General features: G+C 36.0%; 2 protein-coding genes across 6 annotated transcripts in view; one reads left to right on the top strand and one right to left on the bottom strand.

The window, feature by feature from the left end:
• The window catches only part of LOC126969942 (proteasome subunit beta type-5), a 25,620-nt gene extending 18,124 nt beyond the window's left edge, over positions 1-7,496 (top strand). The window contains exon 6 of one of the 2 annotated variants that reach the window (XM_050815584.1): positions 7,250-7,496. In XM_050815584.1, the coding sequence (XP_050671541.1) occupies positions 7,250-7,419 (170 nt within the window). In that variant the 3' untranslated portion in view covers positions 7,420-7,496. The remainder of the gene's footprint in view (positions 1-7,249) is intronic. The other variant, XM_050815585.1, reaches the window with a different exon arrangement.
• LOC126969940 (probable enoyl-CoA hydratase) overlaps positions 1-17,541 on the bottom strand; it is a 22,971-nt gene extending 5,430 nt beyond the window's left edge. Inside the window, exons 1-6 of one of the 4 annotated variants that reach the window (XM_050815579.1) lie at positions 17,289-17,538; positions 16,214-16,446; positions 15,926-16,076; positions 10,657-10,806; positions 9,502-9,699; positions 7,976-8,165 (exon numbers count right to left, since the gene is read on the bottom strand). In XM_050815579.1, the coding sequence (XP_050671536.1) occupies positions 8,044-8,165; positions 9,502-9,699; positions 10,657-10,806; positions 15,926-16,076; positions 16,214-16,446; positions 17,289-17,433 (999 nt within the window). In that variant the 5' untranslated portion in view covers positions 17,434-17,538 and the 3' untranslated portion in view covers positions 7,976-8,043. Of the gene's footprint in view, positions 1-5,014; positions 5,165-7,975; positions 8,166-9,501; positions 9,700-10,656; positions 10,807-15,925; positions 16,077-16,213; positions 16,447-17,288 lie in introns of those variants that run through there. The other 3 variants (XM_050815578.1, XM_050815581.1, XM_050815580.1) reach the window with 3 other exon arrangements.

The following is a 17,541-nucleotide window of genomic DNA, read 5'->3' as shown; positions in this document are numbered from 1 at the left end:
TCCTGCCTCCCACAAGCCACCAAAATTTGGGCTATAGGCTGGGATAAAATGCCACTGAGTGCCCTCTGTTGTGAAGAGTTCTTCCAAATCACCAGGAAGACCTAATTTTGCTTCTTCCAATGCCTCTGCCAACTCTTTATTAGCGCCTACAAAACTCCGCCCTTGGTCACTCCAAATGTGAGTACACTTGCCTCTTCTTGCAACAAACCGACGAAAGGCACCGATGAATGACTTTGATGTTAGGTCACCCACTAACTCCAAATGGATAGCTTTCGTGGCCATACAAACGAAAATGGCAATGTATGCTTTGCTTTGTTTAGCTCCACGACCTCTCGACATTAATATGTTTAAAGGACCAGCAAAATCAACTCCAGAATGCAAAAAAGGACGCGCCGGCGTTGTCCGTACTATAGGTAAGTTTCCCATAATTTGGTTTCTTGTAAAAACCCTTTGTCGAGCACAAATAGTACACTTGTGTATGTATGCTTTTACGGTGTTTTTTGCATGTATAATCCAATATTTTGATCTTAAGTATGTTAAGACGAGCTGTGTACCACCGTGTAGAGTCCTCTTATGTGCGTCGGCTATAATAAGGTGAGTTAAATAATTTTTATTTGATAATATAATAGGATATTTTGTTTGTTCTGGAAGGTATGAGCTACTTAGCCTGCCGCCCACCCTGAGGACGCCATCTCTGTCAAGGTAAGGATTCAACATTTTTAGTTTACTGTTTTTGCTAATATTTTTGTTTAGTTTTAGATCATTTATTTCACTTTCAAATTCTCTTTGAGCTATGTTTAAACATTTATTTAGAGCTTCGTTTAGTTCCTCAGTGGTAAGTTTCATGTCTCTATGGATGGAATTTGGTTTGCTTCTTAAAAATCTTATGCAATGCACTATTACAGCTAAAAGCTCATTCAAGGTACTGTATTCTTCAAATTTTACTACAGTTTCTTGTTCTTCATTTACTTTAAAATTTGCTTGTATGCTCTTCAATTCAAGATTTGTACTAATATCGAGTGGAAAAGTGTGATTTATTTCTCTACTTTGCAGCCATTCAGGGCCTTCCCACCATAAATTGTGTGTTTTTAATTCAGAAATAAGAGCTCCCCTAGAGGCAATATCTGCTGGATTTTCTTTAGAGACAACATGACGCCATTGTTCATGATTCACATTATCCAATATGTCAACTACTCGATTAGCGACAAATTGTTTCCATCGTAATGGATTTCCGCAAAGCCATGATAATACTATTGTAGAATCAGTCCAGGCGAATATGCTCGTAGAACTAACTCTCATAGCTTGAGCTACTTGTTTTAGAAGCTTTGAAAGTAAGACAGCACCACAAAGCTCTAGACGAGGAAGTGAAACACATTTGACTGGAGCTACACGCGTTCGTGCTGCAAGTAATTTAGTTGTAACTTTCTCATCTGAGTGAGTTATTCTACAATAGACTACGGCTGCATATGCCTTCTCCGATGCGTCGCAAAAGCCATGTAGCTCGACAAAATTGCTGTCGTTATTTTTACTAATTCCTATCCATCTTTTTACTGTAATGTCCTTCACTGTTTCGTAATCGTTTCGAATTCTTATCCATTCTTGTTTCAGATTTATGTCTACTTCGTCATCCCAATTTGACTTTTGTAACCATAACCGTTGTATTAAAATCTTTGCTGTTACTATACACGGTGCGATCCATCCCAGGGGATCGAATAGCTTTTGCACGTCTGACAAAATATTTCTTTTTGTAATAACTTCAGGTGCTGGAGGTAAGTGTATGTTGTAATTAAATTGATCATTTGCCAAGTTCCAAAGGATACCCAACGCTTTAATTGTTCCGTTAATGGCTATATTTAGATTTACTTTTGTTGATCTGTTTTCAGGTTCTATAGTTCTCATGAATTCTGCGCTATTTGAGGACCACTTTTGTAATTCGAAGCCACCTCGTTTCAGTACTTCTGTCAATTGTTTGCTTGCTTCTATTGCTTCCTCAACGTTATCAAATCCAGTGAGCAAATCGTCGACATAAAAGTCTTGTTTAATTATTTCAGACGCCAGTGGAAAATCGGATCCTTCGTCTTCAGCCAACTGCATTAATGTTCTTACTGCAAGGTATGGTGCTGGTGCAGTGCCAAACGTCACGGTAAGTAGCCTGTAAGATTTTATTTTTTCAGACGGATCGTTCCTCCATAAAATACGTTGATAATCAACATGTTTGTTCGCCAATAAAACCATTCTATACATTTTTTTTAAGTCTGCGACGAAGCATACAGCGTGCATCCTCCACCTCATGATGATACTCCGAAGATCTTCCTGCAACACGGGACCAACTAGCAACTCATCATTTAATGAAATACCGTTGTTGTCTTTACAGGATGCATCAAAAACAACGCGCACTGGAGTACTTTCACTATCATTACGAATAACTGCATGATGACTTAAATACACCGCTCTATTATCTTTTTCATTTTCAGGAACTTCTTCTGCGTGGTTTAATGTCAAATACTCTTTGATTACTTTTGTGTAAGCTTCTTTATGTGTAGGGTTCCTTTCGAACCTTCTCTCTAATTGTAAAAATCTTCCATAGGCTATATCTTTGCTATTTCCATCAGGCGATTTTTCATTGCTTGTTTTAAATGGTAAATTTACAACATACCTACCATCTTCATTTCTTCTGTGTGTTTGTTTATAAATCTCTTCACAGAGCCTTTCTTCTTGTGTTAATTTTCTGTCCGTGTCATTTTCCAACTCCCACATTTTTTTTAACATGACATCCAAGTCAATTTGATGATGCATTACAATTAAGGGTTGTGTTTCTGTAAAAGGGTCATCTATTTGTCCGAAAAGAATCCAACCCAACTTCGTTTTTTGGGCACATGGCGTACCAGGAGGACCTCTTATAATATCCTGTTCTATTAGATTAGCATATTCCTTGACACCTAATAATAAATCTATGGGTCCAGGTTTGTCATAAGTTGGATCTGCTAATTGTAAACCTAGTATATGTGGCCAGTTGTTCTTGATGAGTGACTTGGATGGCAACCTTGTTGTAATTTGTTTAGACATTACATAAGCTTCTGTTGGCATACAAAAATTAGAATCAAATGTAGAAAAAATTTGTATGTGTACGATGCTACTGACTTGCGTTTGTGTTGAACCTACCCCTGTGATTGTACCTCGAACCTGTCTCCTTTTTAGTTTGAGAAGTTGTGCAGCACGTTCACTAAGAAAGGATGCCTGTGAACCTTGATCGATTAAAGTTCGTAAAACAACAGTGTGTCCTTCTTCACTGCATAGTTTTACCATTGCTGTTGCTAATAAAGCAAAATTGTGTTTTGTGTTTGTGTTTGAATGTGACGTCATCATTGTACTTACTTGGAATTCACCATCTTCGACATGTGTGTTGTTAGGAATCTGTGGTTGTATTTGTGACACACTGGTATGAGCCACAGCTTCCTCCTGTTTGTTTTCATGTAAAAGACTATGATGGCGTTTGTTGCAGATACGACAGGATATTGGCAATCGACACGACTTAACTGGATGCCCTATCGATAAGCAATTGTAACACAAGTTATTAATTTTTACATATTTGTTTCTTTCGCTTATTGACATTCTACAAAATTCTTTACAATGACACAACGTATGACTTTGATTACATAATAAACATGATTTCACGGAAGGAGTTACATGAAATGCATTCTCATTTAATTTATTATAATTACACACTCTTGTCTTTACATTGTGAGTGTAGTTCTATGTTGAAACTACATTGTGAGTGTAGTCGCCCATACATAATTGTATTGAGTAAAACAGTAGCATTAAAGACCTCGAACCGAGAGCATGTTTTTTATTACCGACAAGCAAGAAACAATACAATCACCCTTACAATAAAGTACATAGTGGTCCAAACGAGTCCGACTATTAGCGAGTGCATCAAAAAAAAAAGACGGATTAGTGTGAACAGATTATAGCGATAAGAAACCGGCCGCCGTGTAGTGCTAACACCAGTGCACCTTATCGCGCTGTAATACGGTTGAAACTTCAGAACAGCTATCGAAGAATTTTTTGTGGAAGTTTCTTACAAGTTCTATTACAAAACTAGAAACAACACGTGATATAATTACGTCAAAATGGCTACTGCAGTTGAACAATTATTGAATTTGTTACAAGTTGAAACTACATTGTGAGTGTAGTCGCCCATACATAATTGTATTGAGTAAAACAGTAGCATTAAAGACCTCGAACCGAGAGCATGTTTTTTATTACCGACAAGCAAGAAACAATACAATCACCCTTACAATAAAGTACATAGTGGTCCTTCGAGCCGGATTATTAGCGAGTGCATCAAAAAAAAAAGACGGATTAGTGTGAACAGATTATAGCGATAAGAAACCGGCCGCCGTGTAGTGCTAACACCAGTGCACCTTATCGCGCTGTAATACGGTTGAAACTTCAGAACAGCTATCGAAGAATTTTTTGTGGAAGTTTCTTACAAGTTCTATTACAAAACTAGAAACAACAAGCAGATTATCAACTGTAAAGTAGATCCTGTAGATGGAACCACAACCTAAGAGTTGAACTAGAAAGATATACCAAAATTTACCATCCATGTGTACTCGAACGATTGACTCAGTTGGAAGAGCGCTCGGACGAAACCAGAGAGTTCGTGGGTCTGAGTCCCGCATCGTTCTTAAATTTTGGTTACAAATTTAATACGTGTAAAGTTGTAATATTCAACGAATAAACGAATACATCAATAACGAATAGCGTGCATTTTTCCTCGATATCCTTTTTCTCTATCGCTCCAGCCTCCATGGCTATGTGCTTCATGCTACGTACGCCGTTTCTCACTCTCTCTTAATCGTTCTCTCCTTCTTCTTGGACAAAAACGTCCCACATTTTCGTGTCACTAATATTGCGTTTCTTCCATAAAATTTTTACCATTGTGCAAAGAAGTTTCACCTTCACAAAATCCTTTCAAAAAATAATCGTTTGTAAAGTATTGTCTTCTCACCTGTGCCAGTAGATGTGAGTTTACACGCCAGCCCAAACGTATTTGCATCTTTCCCTGATATTGGTCTACCTGTCATCAACAAGTCTAAAGCCCGAGAGAGTCCTATGAGTGCCGTTAGTTTTCTGCCACCGAACAATCCCTGGGGCGCACCTAGCGACAAATTGATACATAAAAAGCTGGGCCTGGAACCAAACCATCCAGTATATCATTAGGGAAAACCGTAGGTACAACAGAAGGCATAAAATTTAAATTATTCACATTTCATAGGTAATAAAATATTGGCAATTGTAGAGAAGCTCAGCAGAAGTGAAAACTTAGAACTTTTAGTATTCAAATTTCATAATATTTAAATTTCTTTCTTCTTTCTTTCTATTTTAAGTTTAAATACTTAAATTTCTAAATCTATTCAATTTCACTTATAAGATATGCACAACACTATTGTAACACGACCAGTATTGTTACAAATCAGGGACGTGCATTCGATATAGGCAAATAGACACAGCCTACCTCAATAAAAACTAAATAAAAATGATATAGCACCTATTGCTTTAGTTAATTTAGTTTAATTTGGTTCTATCATTTTATACCTAACCAAACATTTATCAAACACCCACCCAGTATGTTTTATCAAGGTTTTACCTTACGCTAAACCTTTGGAAGGCAGTTTTACAAACGCATATTAGGAGCGGCTCCGTTACATAGAAATTATTTAGAAAACGTGTTCGTCAAAAGTTATACAACTACAGAATGTGCGCTGTTTATTTATTAGGTTTATTTACAATCACTTACAATAATACACACAAATATAAAAAGTAGAACTAAAAACTAGGAACTAAATGTAGTGATTACTTACAAATAAACACAGCATGCACAGAAGAAATTAATTTTAGGTATTATATACAATAAGTTACAAATTATTTTTTTTTTAAATTAATAAATGAGTTATACACAGTACATCAATTTTCCAATTATAACATTATTAAAGATTACCAATGATGCTGTAAATGGTCTTGCTGAATTTGGCTAAGGAATCAGCAAATATGTCTATATCAGCTACGCTTTAAGAATTTAAAATTTTACATAATCGAGGGACTGGGGAATTAGTACCTAGGATCGTTCGTTTACATATCAAATCTTCCAAAAACATGTCTTCGCAATTTAACAGCGTAAGGTAAGCTAGCCTACTGGCCTATTATTGGCCCACCGCCTAAATCTTAACCAATTATATCACGACTCCCGAAGTAAACACTTAAAACCAACGATCCCATATCTGTCACACTCGTTCCCATGTGCAATAGATTATAATCTGTTTCGTTTTGCTAAAAACTGCAAGGCCATTTTGTTTTTTACTTTATTTGCTCAAGTTTTTTATTTTGTGGTTACTGTTTCAACAATAAAATAAAATAACTGAAGTTGCTGTATTTTGTGTGTTAAAAATAGTCGCCTCGTTGCAACTAAGGCAGACTCGCTCTGTTCGACATTAGAAATGGACTGTTATTGTCTGGTAGGCGTAATAAAAACAATGTGCTTATACAACCTACCTTTACTGCTCCTCGCCACAAACAGCTTCCAACAGTGAATGGCACTACAGTAACCAACCTGGTTTTCAACAATTGAGAAAGCTTAGAACGTCTCGGACAACACCTTCTGGTACGGCGATTGCAACCGGAAGTGGCGGTTTGTAAGATAACACATCGTCACGCGACTGTTCAGTTCGCAGCGATAGACGGCACCTTCGAAATCAAAAATTATCAAACAATACACAATGCAAAGACCGAACACGCTCGAAGAGCAATAGTAGTAGTACTATTAACATCGCATTGAAGTTACCCTTGTGTTGTGTGGTCTTTTTTATGACAATAAGGGACGAGACGAGTAGGACGTTCAGCTGATGGTAATTGATTGGTGCCCATTACAATGCAGTGCCCCTCAGGGTTTTTGAAAGACCCAAAAATTCTGAGCGCCACTAAAATTGCGCTAGTCACCTTGAGACATAAGATGTTAAGTCTCATTTGCTTAGTAATTTCACTAACTACGGGTGCCGTTCAGACCGAAACACAGTACTGCTTACACATTACTGCTTCACGGCAGAAAATGGCACCGTGGTTTACCCATAGATCTGGCCGGCATCCTGTGCAAAGGAGCCTCCCACTTGTTGGTTTAAGTACATTCATTTTTAGGTCACGAATATTGTCTTTATTTTTTTTAATTATTAATTGTTATACATTGTTTTAGAACTTGGGCGTCGTGCTATCTACCACGCGACGCACCGGGATGCGTACTCCGGTGGCATTATCCGCGTATACCACATTAGCGACCAGGGCTGGGTCAACATCTCCAACGAGGACTGCTCCGACCTGCACTACAAGTATCAGGCACAGCGGGGAGTCACAGATACCGAATAAATTATAATTGGGTACTGCTGTTTCATTTATCATAATACGCCACTCTTAAATTTATAATAAATCACATCAAAATAGAATACAGGCTTTTTATTAAATACGTGCTAATATTATAAATGCGGGTGTGAGTTTGTTTCTTCTTCTTTCAATCCTGAACTACTTAAAATGTTAAAACAATTTTGCACGGCGGCCATCTTGGATTTCAAAAAACCATTCTAGTTTATACTTTTGCAGCTATCAATCATCATCGTTTTTCATGATAATCTTGGAAACAATAGAATTCATATCATCATCCCAAAAGATGTTTAACTTCAAAGTCACAACTTTTTGACGAGAATACCTACCGGAAAACTGATTGACAACGTTTTAGCGTGTCTGTTTGTTGCGTCTTAACAGCTGAACCTTTGTTTACGGAACTTTCACTAACCAACAGCTCATGTTATACGAAGAACCTTAGGCTGCTTATATTTAAAAATAATCCAATTATTTTTTGTTTTCTACGATAGAAAACAAAAGTATGTGGTCGATCGTTATTAAATTATTAATTAAAACAAACAAATACTTAAATTATTATATTCTACGTAGGTACTTTGCAACAATAACAAATAAAATAACTTAAACAACTAACTACGACTTTTTATCATCCTTATTATCTTCGGTGACTGTAATTTCCTCAAACGCCTCCTCCAGCTCCCATTCTTTAAGTGGAACTTCTGTTAGCTTGTAGAATTTGCCGTGTTTACCAATACCTGTAATCAATATAAATACAGATTATATAAACGTACGAACAGTCTGAAATAAGACCACTGGTACGGGTTTTTACGACCAAGCTATCAAACATATCAGCAAGTATGATAAATAGCGTGGCATGAAAACATTTAAACCCGTCTTAACATGTCAGTAACGCTGCACAGCTATATAATTTTAACTTTATTGTGCGAGCAGTGGATATGTTACAAAATAAGATCATTAGAAAAGTATTTTCCTATTATCGTGCGCAAAGTTCGATTTTGCGCATGCATTTGCGTTCGCAAAGTACCACTTTCACACACGTTGACAAGAGCGTGCGGGAATGTAGCAGAGCGTGCGGGAATGTGGTGAGCCTGCGGGAAAATAAAATATAATAAATAATATATGAAAATAATTATAGTGGTCGAGATTTGCGCATCTTAATAGGAATAATAGTATACGATACTCGTGCGCACTTGTATTGTAATGTACTATTATTTTTCTGACAGAAACTATATAAGTATTAACAAAAAAAGTCAAAACGTAACAATGAAAACTTCAAAAACAAAACAGTGATAGCACGAAAATATCATGACATGGCGAAACGGTAATGAAACTGCAAACCGTACTAACGCAGTAGGACGAGCGCAAGGGGGTGAAAGGAGAACGGGAGGGGGCTTCCACGTTCCAGCGAGGTCCAGCGATAATGTGGACGCGTAGTATATACACCAGCTAACTACTCTCACGTACAGTAATAGTCGCATATTACGTTTATACGCAATATGCCAATTTCATCCCTGTTTATTGTGATATATTCTCGCTCTAACATGACTAGACCGAATTCTTCCTCCTTAGAGCCAACTATTTTGAGAAATATTATACAAGTGCATGTCACGATCTTCTTCTCTAAACACTTCTATGATGTAGAAACCATTTTCGATAAAGCTCGCCACAATAAGATTTTTCTTGCTTCACCGTAAGGAAAACAAATAGTTGTATATACTTTTTTAGCTATAACTGTTAATTATTCACACAACAATTTGAGATTCACCTACATAGTACAAATTGATCGTCACAAAAAGAGCTTTCAACGGTCAGTGAGGACACATACCATACATTTTGCCCATGATCCTTTACTGATTTACATATTCTTTGCTTTATTTAATAAACTAAACTAAATAATATGATTGAAGTAACTGGTGAATCATACAGGCCGGGTTAATTATAGGCTAGACATGCAGGTCTGTCTGTCTTGGCCAATACATCACAAGATTATGTGAGTAGGTAACTAAACTTGTATCTGCAAAGCAAAAATTATAGTACAATGCTGTTTGATGGATCAGCTCGAACACTTACCTCCTTGGAACTTCTTTACTCCTTTGTTCAGATCATCAATGGCAGATCCTAGTAGACTGGCCATCACGGCCTCATCTCTCATGCTCTCTTCACTGTTCGGGTTGAGCTGTGAGTTCACAGCTGCTAGTTTATCCATTATGAGTGCGTTTTGTGGAAACTTTGTCAATGATTTGGCAAGCTTTATTGATTCACCTAGTGCTGAAATTAATTTATGCAAATGCTCATTATACAGTATCGTTTAATAATAACATAGGATAGTGCATAGAAGTAACGCAAAAATAATTATTTTATTAATAAGTTTAAATTGAAAAAGTGAATTTTTCAAATAAAATAATTATTTAAATAAATTTAGAAAGATTAAATTCTTTGTACTGATAATGTACATTGACCACTGGAGGGATGCACGATTTCGGCTTTTGTAGTGACCGCAAGATGTGGCAAGGAGCGAGAAGCGGCAACGTCGCTTTAAATCTTTCTGATGGACGCCCAGCGACTTTGAATTTGAAGCGCGCGGGACGGCAACATCGCTTTTTGATGTTCAAAGATTCAAGTTCATTAAATCATTTATACAAATTAAATTTGTAACAAATTTTTGTTGCAAGTTTATAACAATTGAAAGAGCGACATCTCAAGTCAATTTCAATATGCAATTATTGCGGTTGAGCAGATTATCAACTGTAAAGTAGATCCTGTAGATGGAACCACAACCTAAGAGTTGAACTAGAAAGATATACCAAAATTTACCATCCATGTGTACTCGAACGATTGACTCAGTTGGAAGAGCGCTCGGACGAAACCAGAGAGTTCGTGGGTCTGAGTCCCGCATCGTTCTTAAATTTTGGTTACAAATTTAATACGTGTAAAGTTGTAATATTCAACGAATAAACGAATACATCAATAACGAATAGCGTGCATTTTTCCTCGATATCCTTTTTCTCTATCGCTCCAGCCTCCATGGCTATGTGCTTCATGCTACGTACGCCGTTTCTCACTCTCTCTTAATCGTTCTCTCCTTCTTCTTGGACAAAAACGTCCCACATTTTCGTGTCACTAATATTGCGTTTCTTCCATAAAATTTTTACCATTGTGCAAAGAAGTTTCACCTTCACAAAATCCTTTCAAAAAATAATCGCTTGTAAAGTATTGTCTTCTCACCTGTGCCAGTAGATGTGAGTTTACACGCCAGCCCAAACGTATTTGCATCTTTCCCTGATATTGGTCTACCTGTCATCAACAAGTCTAACGCCCGAGAGAGTCCTATGAGTGCCGTTAGTTTTCTGCCACCGAACAATCCCTGGGGCGCACCTAGCGACAAATTGATACATAAAAAGCTGGGCCTGGAACCAAACCATCCAGTATATCATTAGGGAAAACCGTAGGTACAACAGAAGGCATAAAATTTAAATTATTCACATTTCATAGGTAATAAAATATTGGCAATTGTAGAGAAGCTCAGCAGAAGTGAAAACTTAGAACTTTTAGTATTCAAATTTCATAATATTTAAATTTTTAAACTTATTTTCAATAATATATTAATCAAGTAAAAACACTATTTAAATTGTTTAATATCGAAACTATTCACTAAATCTATTCAATTTCACTTATAAGATATGCACAACACTATTGTAACACAACCAGTATTGTTACAAATCAGGGGCGTGCATTCAATATAGGCAAATAGACACAGCCTACCTCAATAAAAACTAAATAAATTTATATAGCACCTATTGTTTTAGTTAATTTAGTTTAATTTGGTTTTATCATTTTATACCTAGCCAAACATTTATTAAACACCCACCCAGTAAGTTTTACCAAGGTTTTACCTTACGCTAAACCCTTGGTAGGCAGTTTTTTTTTATGGAATAGAAGGACAAACGAGCGTACGGTTCACCTGTTGTTAAGTGATCACCGTCGCCCACAATCTCTTGCAACACCAGAGGAATCACAGGAGCGTTGCCGGCCTTAAAGGAAGGTGTACGCGCTTTTTTTGAAGGTACCCATGTCGTATCGTCCCGGAAACACCGCACAAGGAAGCTCATTCCACTTTTGCAAGCTTTGTAGTACGTGGAAGAAAGCTCCTTGAAAACCGCACTGTGGAGGACCGCCACACATCCAGATGGTGAGGATGATATCCTAACTTGTGGCGTGTCGTGCGAAGGTGGAATTCGGCGGCAGGAATCAGGTTAAACAACTCTTCGGAACACTCCCCGTGATAAATGCGGTAGAAGACACACAATGAAGCGACGTCTCTACGCAACGCCAAGTGATCCAGCCGTTCACAGAGCACTGGGTCCCCGACAATTCGAGCTGCTCTGCGTTGCACGCGGTCAAATGGATCGAGCTGATACTGGGGTGCGCCAGACCAGAGATGACAGCAATATTCCATATGTGGCCCTGCGCTTTGTAGAGCGCTAGTATGTGGGCCGGCATGAAATATTGCCGTGCTCTATTAATGACGCCCAGTTTCTTTGAAGCCAATTTGGCTTTGCCTTCCAGATGACCACGAAATTGGCAATCACTCGAGATTTCGAGACCCAGTATTCCGATACTAGGCGAGGCTTTGAGGGAAGTGTTGTCGAAGAGCGGTGATACGACAAATGGGGTTTTTTTAGTGGTAAACGCAAATTTTACAAACGCATATTAGGAGCGGCTCCGTTACATAGAAATTATTTAGAAAACGTGTTCGTCGAAAGTTATACGACCACAGAAGGTGCGCTGTTTACATATCAAATGTTCCAAAAACATGTCTTCGCAATTTAACAGAGTAAGGTAAGCTAGCCTATTATTGGCCCACCGCCTAAATCTTAACCATCCCATATCTGTCTCACTCGTTCCCATGTCCAATAGATTATAATCTATTTCGTTCTGCTACAAAGTGCAAGGCCATTGTGCTTTTTACTTTATTTGCTCAAGTTTTTTATTTTGTGGTTACTGTTTGTACAATGAAATAAAATAAATGAAGTTGCTGTGTGTTGTGTGTTAAAAATAGGTATTATGGTCTAAGATCCGACTGCACGATTAGTGCGCTCATCGGTTATTTGCTAAAAACCAAATTTTTATTATAATTAAGATAATATATATCTACGAAGTTGCCTATCAAATTTTGGCCGCTACTATTTTTAATTGATTTTTGGGAAAAAATTTCGTTCACTTGTTTTTTAAATAAAATATCGTCTACATCACGGCAATTTACATAATGATTTTAAAAAATCACGGTTGCCATTGCGCACCTGGCCGCACCTCTTCGCAGCCAGGTATAAACAGGTATGATTTCGATACATTTATACGTTCATAACGTATATTTATTAATTATATATCATATTAAAGCAAATTTTTTTCTTTTAATTATCATATATGGTTACCTAATTAAATCTGGCCGCAAATAAGGGTTGCTGGCTGTTAAAGATGATAAATATTTTAGGTAGAGTGAAAGAGAGTTAGCGCGTAACATCATTTGTCAGACGAGGATAGCGATTGCCGTCTGTGCGACGATTTTAAGCCATAGTGCATCGGTTATTCAAATATAACAGAGAAATTAGGGTGTGCCGGTGTGGAACACAATTTTCATTCGAACAAAAATAAAAATTGTTTTTTTTTTTTCAATATGTAGGTAGGCCAATACTAATTAATATTACTTGAGATATCCGTGATGGTGAAAATATTGTTCGATTAGCTTTTAACATTACAATACCTACAAGTAACAACACATAGAACACCGCAAAAACAGTGGTAAGTGAATTTATCGCGTGCGCGAACCGATAAGATTTTCTCCTACCAAAAAGTGCCCAACACAGTATCTACAATTAATGCAAAAATAAAGCATTCTTAGTTGATATTTAATTTAAATAATTTTTTAATTCACTTTAAAGTACTGATATTTAAGATACTGCATTTAATTGTATCAGTTATCAATAAATAAAATATTTATTAATAAAAAATATTATTATGGTACTCGATTTCAATTTACTAACATTGACACTCAATAGTCAGTTTTAGACTGATCTGGCTTGGTCAATCGCTCTTTTGCATGATTTGGTTTTTTTATGACAGTAAGGGACGAAACGCGAAGGAAGTTCAGCTGAAGTTAGTTTATTTGATGGTAATTGATACGCCCTGCCCATTACAATGCAGTGTCCCTCAGATTCTACAAAAACCCAAAAATTATGAGCGGCACTACAATTGCGCTCCTCACCTTGAGATATAAGATGTGAGGTCTCCTTTGCCCAGTAATTTCACTAGCTACGGCGCCTTACAGACCGAAACACAATAGTGCTTATACAGCTTCACGGCAGAAATAGGCGCCGTTGTGGTACCCATAATCTAGCCTCCACTTGGTGTTTGCCGATAGATTTTCATTTCTTTCCTTTTGATTCCTAACCTTTACAAGGTTATATGTAATTCAACGTATTTTCTTCCGGAGGTGATAGGGATGACTATTTGTTATAATTTTAGCCCCCAAATGCGTTAAGCAAAATTGAACTATTTTTTAACCGACTTCTAAAAGGAGGTGATTTATCATGTTTCTTAGCTCTTTTACAAAATCAGTCAAAATGCAAAATGAAAAAATGATTTCTTCTTTTCTTGTGATTTATAAAGACGTTTAAATTCTAGTTATTTTGAACAACAATTATCGGTCCAAATTTAAAAATGCGAGCAATTTTTTTTTGAGTATTTATCCGCTAAAATGCCTTTAGGCATTTTAACTCAAAAATACTTGTAAACTACGCTGCTTCTGTATGACCGATGGCACGGAACCGATAGTGGGATTATCTTAAGAGCTGATATGAGTTGAATTTTATAAATCTTTTGACAAGTTCGATTTTCTTAGGTGCTGGATTCTCTAAATCACCCACACTTTGGCGAGGGCCAACAATATTCAAATGCTAAGTTCGAAAATTATACTCGCCGCTACACGGCTATTTTCTAAGACACGTCAGCAACGGCGTTCAGTGCATATCAAATACATATTTTAAATTCAAAATAGTATCTTAAATGATTAATAATTGAAAGTTAAAACTAACACCCTTTCGAAAATTATGGCCTGAGACCTAAGAAGAACGAGCGCAAGAAACTCAGCCAGCTTCCTTTTGTTTTTATTAAACTTTGTTAAAATATCATGTTGTAAAACCTACATAATATATAAATTAAATTTGTAACTCAAATTTATGAACGATGCGGGACTCGAAGGGTTGAACAAGACATACCAAGATTTACGAACTATATGTCACTTGAATGGATGGCTCGGTGGTAGAGCGCTCGGTCGGAACCCAAGAGGTCGCGGGTTCGAGTCACGCTTATTTTTAAATTTTGGTTACAAATTGAACTTAATTAATCCCAGAAGTGAGATCACTTTAAAAAGCAACAAAATGTCTACATACATGTATTTATCAAGATTATTTAGAGTGGCAACCTTTATTAATTTCTTTAAATTTTTCTCTTAATTTCGTTAGTATCATTTTGTAGAATAGCAACAAGCAGGGGCGTGCATTGGCTTTCCAGGCTTTCCTTTATTCACGATTAATATTAAAAAAATTAGTTCCTGTTATAAGTATAAAATATAAATTCTCTTACCAATATTTTTCTGCCGTTCTGTCGATATATTCGACAGATTGATAAGTGTTTTTAACAAGATTTGTCAAATTATGCAAGTCACCATAACTAGTATCATTCTGCACAGTTTTCGTTGTAGAAAATAAACAGCAGGTTTGGGGTTGGGTGATCAATAGAAGTTCGATTATAAAAGAAAAAGAACTAAATTTATCTGAATTATCTTGGAATCAAGTGTAGGTATATTAATTAGACTCTAAATATGGTAGGTAGGCTATGCCTATTGGCATATATGGAATGCACGCCCCTGGCAACAAGCATACAATTTTATTTTGATGCATCAGCTAAATATTTAAAAAATAATGCTTTAGAGCCAATTTATGAATATTTCATTATTTTTTCCTTTATTTTGATAAGCAGCAAAGTTAATATTCTTATATTCATTATACTTTTGTTATACTTTTGTTAATTTTTTTTTTGTTTCTTTATCATTTTATATAATTTTCGTATTTGTTGTCCACTTAACTCTTACATCATATATCGATTCCTGTCTGTGAAAACTTTTAATTGTCCTTCTGTAATTATGTATGTAACTTATATTTTTTAACCTAGCTGTAAGTTTTCCAAAAAATGTAAAATAAAATAAATACTCTAAGTACAAACAGGCTTATTCCAGCAGTGTTCATATAAGTGATTAGCAGTGCCAGAAAAATAGAAAATGAATGGCACTCTAGCCAATGTGTGTCTACACATTGTTGTAGCCCTCGGCAGGCCAGAAAATGTCTTTTCAGACACACGACAGGGACCTTATAAGGATTTTGTTTATTTTTTAGAGATATGAAGCCTTATAAAGAATAAGGAGTTAAAACATAAGTACCGAATCTTCTCCCAAGGCAGCCTAATACTGCTGTGTCCTCTATAACCCGCAGATCACAGGACAAAGCTAGCTCGAACCCTTCTGCAACAGCGTACCCAGAGACAGCCGCTATTGTTGGCTTATCACACAGGGGACGACGAAGTAGCCTCGCCTTTAAATAACCAAAATTATCCACCTTTAATACCTTATCACACAAAGAACAAATTCTTTAAATTTCAATGGCTCAAACTAGAGAGATCTATTTACTTTAATCAATTAATATTATAAAAGAACTCAAGACACACTTACTGCAGCATCAGTAAGAACACTATATCCTTTTGCTTCAATCTCATCCACATCAAATCCCGAACAGAAGCTGCCACCTTCTCCATTCAACACCAGTACCATGGACTCAGGATCCTTCTCAAATTCATCAATAGCTGCAGCCATCTCACGAAGTGTTGCTTCATCAAGGCTATTTCTTGTTGGTTGACGGTCAATATTCAATGTTGTTATACCTCCATACTTATCTACCACTATATCTGTAAATTTAAATAATAACAAAGTCAATGAATCATATTACATCTAGATTTAGTATTTTCTTTAATTAACGCGAGTGATACACATTTAAATAAAACACTTTTACAGGATAAAAATGTGTGAAATTGTAACGGTTTTTGCACTTCATCTGCAGTCCCCCTGAAAATGAGATCTGGAAAGGTCTTGAAACGTCGGGTTAACTAAAATAAAAATGTAACTTTTACTCAAACATCTCATGTAAAACCGTTACAATTGCACACATTTTAATCCTTCAAGTATTTTATTTAAACATCTAGATTTATTTACTATCATAGTTATTAATATATTCAATCTGTTAAATAACTATACTAAATGTTTAGTGCTTTTTAGTAAAAATAAGTGACAGTACAAACAGAAAACCCATGAAATGTTCAGTGATGTCAGATGCCCGTTATAAAATGCTTACATGCTAACTAAAATTAAAATAATAACTCTATATATAAATCTTAATTTCTAAGGTCTCAGTTGTTGATACATAAATAAATAAGTGTTACCGTATATATAGATATAGTATAAATAGTATAAATATAGTATAAATAGTTATACTCACGGTTACTTTATTAGCACCATTCATTCAAAGACTATACACTTATATACATAAATGCTATTTATATGAGAATTAAAAGAAATATCGAGTTTTTACAATAAAAAGTAATGAATTCCACACGACGGAAGAAACACAAACAAAGTGAACATAATTATTCTTTGATCTTTCGGTGATATCATGTAGTATCTGATTTAATACAACTGTCCCATCATGAATTGATATTGTATTATTATAATAACAATAATATAACATTCTTACTTTTTTTTAGTTCTTCCGTTTTTTCCACAACTTCGCTCTTTTTCTGTGCATCCTTTGATGAAAATTTGCGTACCGGCATCAATTTGAACTGAGATTGTGAATTTATATTTATCAAAGGAAAAAATCGTTTCAACAACAGCCTCATATTGATTTAATTTATAATTATGCTTATTGCGATGTTATTTATTAAATTGTATCAATTTAAATGCTTTCCAAAATCCCAAAATATAAGCACAGAGTGCGTGCAAAAAGC

Source organism: Leptidea sinapis, chromosome 19, assembly GCF_905404315.1.
Source record: "Leptidea sinapis chromosome 19, ilLepSina1.1, whole genome shotgun sequence".
NCBI lineage: Eukaryota > Metazoa > Arthropoda > Insecta > Lepidoptera > Pieridae > Leptidea > Leptidea sinapis.
The sequence above is the reverse complement of the archived record's forward strand: the minus strand, read 5'-3'. Positions and strand labels throughout refer to the sequence as shown.